The 2,912-nt window shown below is 49.3% G+C and overlaps 1 protein-coding gene across 1 annotated transcript; it reads right to left on the bottom strand.

Moving 5' to 3' along the window:
* Positions 1–147: 147 nt before the first annotated feature.
* Positions 148–2,243, bottom strand: LOC123176967 (uncharacterized). The gene is made up of 2 exons (XM_044590962.1): positions 988–2,243; positions 148–621 (listed from the first exon to the last, which is right to left on the bottom strand). Exons 1-2 carry the CDS (start codon positions 2,179–2,181, stop codon positions 250–252), a joined length of 1,566 nt encoding a protein of 521 aa, XP_044446897.1. The 5' UTR covers positions 2,182–2,243; the 3' UTR covers positions 148–249.
* Between the last annotated feature and the right edge of the window lie 669 nt (positions 2,244–2,912).

The following is a 2,912-nucleotide window of genomic DNA, read 5'->3' as shown; positions in this document are numbered from 1 at the left end:
CAGGACATACTTTTCAAGACAAATATGTACATATGATTTTCAAATTTCCAATATAAATAATTATTCATAGTTAAAGTTTTAAAAGTTTGACTTGTGACATAAAGGAGTACTAACCTAGCTAGCTTGATCAATCACTCCACTGAAAAATACGAAGGTAAGGCGATCAAGGAGCAGCAACACATGCAGGCATGTGCAATCCATGTATATTCACTTTTATAATGAGAAAAATGAAAATCCAAGATTTTAGATCTATCTGTGCCGACGCCGACGTTGTGGTGGCTGCCCCTCCTTAATCAAGCTAACCTTGAGATGGCATCCATCCAAAACCAGTTCATTGAGAGCAGCAAGAGCATCTTCCAGATGGGAATGTGTCGTCTCTATGGTCACATGGCCAATACCCTGTGAGGCCCTGGTCTTCTTATAGCAAATCACCTCAGCATTGGACACTTTACCATGCTCGCTGAAAAAGAGCCGTAGCTGAGTGGTCTTCACCGTAAGAGGCAGATTGCGCAGCAGCAATGTAAAACTGGGAACATGATGTCTCTCAACGTTAATGTTGTGTCGTCGAAGACTAGAAATTATTGGAGCTATCTGCTGCTTTGGTGACCCCTCACTGATTTCCTGGCGGAGAAAATCAAAGGCATATTAGCACATGTACGGTTGCATTTGCTTGATGTGATGATATGCTCAACATAAGGATTTTGTTATCGAAAAATAAATGTGAGAAGGCTTATGCAGAGTTCCGGGTTAAACTCTTGTACCATGTATTAGCTTGATGCGACCATTACATCAATATAGTATATAATACTCCCTCCGTTTCAAATTCTTGTCTTAGATTTGGTCACGTTTTAGTGTTAGATACATTCATACCTAGACAATTCTTAGACAAGAAATTTGGGACGGAGGTAATAGGAGATTTCATATCATAAAATAAGTCCAACTTAAGAAATTCAAACACTTTTTAGCAATGTATAGGTAGTTAGGTACCTGAGGAGGAGTAATGATGGACTCGGGGTTGAACCACAGGCACATTTTGTAGTCCCAACATCGAGGCAGCCGCTGTACAAGCTCGGTCTTTCCGTCGATGAGGTTGCACCTGAACACGCCACGCTTCTCTTGTGTCAAGGCGCTATTATGGTGGTAGATAAAGTAGGCACACCCGCCGTGGCCGTTGGGCACCCGGCCTGCATCCACAACAAAGCTATGGCGCCTACCGAGGAACAGCACGCGGTCGGCGAGACTACGGCCATCCCTTCTCACCCATCTCATCTTCTCGAGTGCCGATGATTCGTACAACAGAGGCTCCTCAAGTGCCTGCACTGATACCTTGACGCTGAGAAGGCAGGGGTCAGGCCCCATGCGATACCTGTCATATTCCCGGGTCTTAACCGACACCCATAGAATCTCACCACGAGACTCAAGCACGTAGCTGTAATCGTATTTGTATGTGGATTCACCAAACCACACCTGCACCATAGGCGTCTCCTGGCTCTCAACAAGCTCATCGCGGGCCATATTGCTGTTTGGTGTGACAAGGCGCCATTGATCAGGCTTCATGACGACCAGGATCTTACCATCGTGGTATGTGACACACGACAGAACAGGTGGACGAGGTGACCAGCTCCAGGCGGGATGCTCGAGGGTCCTCTCGATGATTGTCCACTCTGCGTCGCCGGGGCGATGTAGAGCTGCCCTGAACGTGGCATTGGACCCGGCGCTGGAGATGCTGTAGAGAAGGGTTGCGCCGTCTTCGTAGATGACTCCGTGGGGATCGATATCCTTCCCCCACAGACCGAGGGATTGCGGGAGTTGAGGCAGGTGTGCGGCCGCTCCGGTGAGAGGGTCATGGAGACTAGGCCGGAGGCGTTCGATGGCCAGGCACCAGAGGGCGGTGCCGCCGGAGCTGGTCACCCAATTCCACCAGGCCGGCTCAGCCAGCAGCGGCTGCGAGCGGTAGTTGTAGCCGGAGAGGACGCATCTCATCTCGAGGCGCGTGGCGTCTTCCTCCACCGCTGCGACGAGCCAGGGCAGAAACTGGCCCGCCGCCGTCGTCGTCCGGGAGTCTCGCCATGGCTTACAGACGGCGTGGAAGCGGGCTAAGTCGACGGCGTCGTGCTGCAGGCGGCCAGAGATCTCGCGGGCCAGATCCGGCGGTAGATCAGACCAACTACCTGCGTCCATGGCGGCGTGATCTGGGAGCAGACGGGATGAGCCAGTTATAATAGTCCGGCGTCAATTCCTTTTTTTAGCAGCCTATCGGGTCAGATCGCCACGTTATAAAATCGCCCATAAGTTTGACCCAGGAACCGACATCTTCAAGGCTCGTACTAAGCGTCCTTTTTCTTTTTCTTTTTGAGCTTGAAGATCTGAGTTTAAACACGGACGAACACAATCCAGCGGAATACAAAACCAAGTTTTACCCAGTTCATTTGCATGACCCTCTAGCTAGGCAATGAGCTACCCTAAACTCCTCACTGGTTCGAAGCAGACCTTTCACTTCTTCCACCATCGGCCCGGGGTCTGGGTAATGATGTGGCAATTTGCGTGCTACCGGACATCCAGAAGAGGAGCAATTTGATAAAATGACACACTTTTCCTTATACTTTGATCCAATGGCACGACTTTCTTTTTATTAGATTAAATAGCACACTTTTCATTCATAGCTGGATAAAATGGCACAAACTGAGTTTTTCCTCCTTTTCCAAGTCTGAGCCCACACGTCATAATACTTTGGACGAATTTGCCCTTCTGTCTGGTCAACCGGTTCCATTGAAACAGAGGAAAGGAGACTATGCCAAAAAAGATCAGAGGAGACGAATGACCCAGAGGAACGATCAAAACAGAGACGAACGATCCCGAGGAGACTCACAGGTTCCCTCCCATCCCGTCTCTCCCTTCATCTCTCTCTCTCT

Source organism: Triticum aestivum, unplaced genomic scaffold (genome assembly GCF_018294505.1).
Source record: "Triticum aestivum cultivar Chinese Spring unplaced genomic scaffold, IWGSC CS RefSeq v2.1 scaffold28574, whole genome shotgun sequence".
Classification (NCBI taxonomy): Eukaryota; Viridiplantae; Streptophyta; class Magnoliopsida; order Poales; family Poaceae; genus Triticum; species Triticum aestivum.
Note: the sequence above shows the minus strand (reverse complement) of the source record. Positions and strands in the feature narration are given on the sequence as shown.

Bases quoted from the DNA above. Each gene is read 5' to 3' on its own strand.
- LOC123176967 (XM_044590962.1), bottom strand. From the start codon at position 2,181: ATGGACGCAGGTAGTTGGTCTGATCTACCGCCGGATCTGGCCCGCGAG. The intron at 622-987 runs GTACCTAACTAC...TTTCTCCGCCAG, and splicing joins CCATCATTACTCCTCCTCAG to GAAATCAGTGAGGGGTCACC.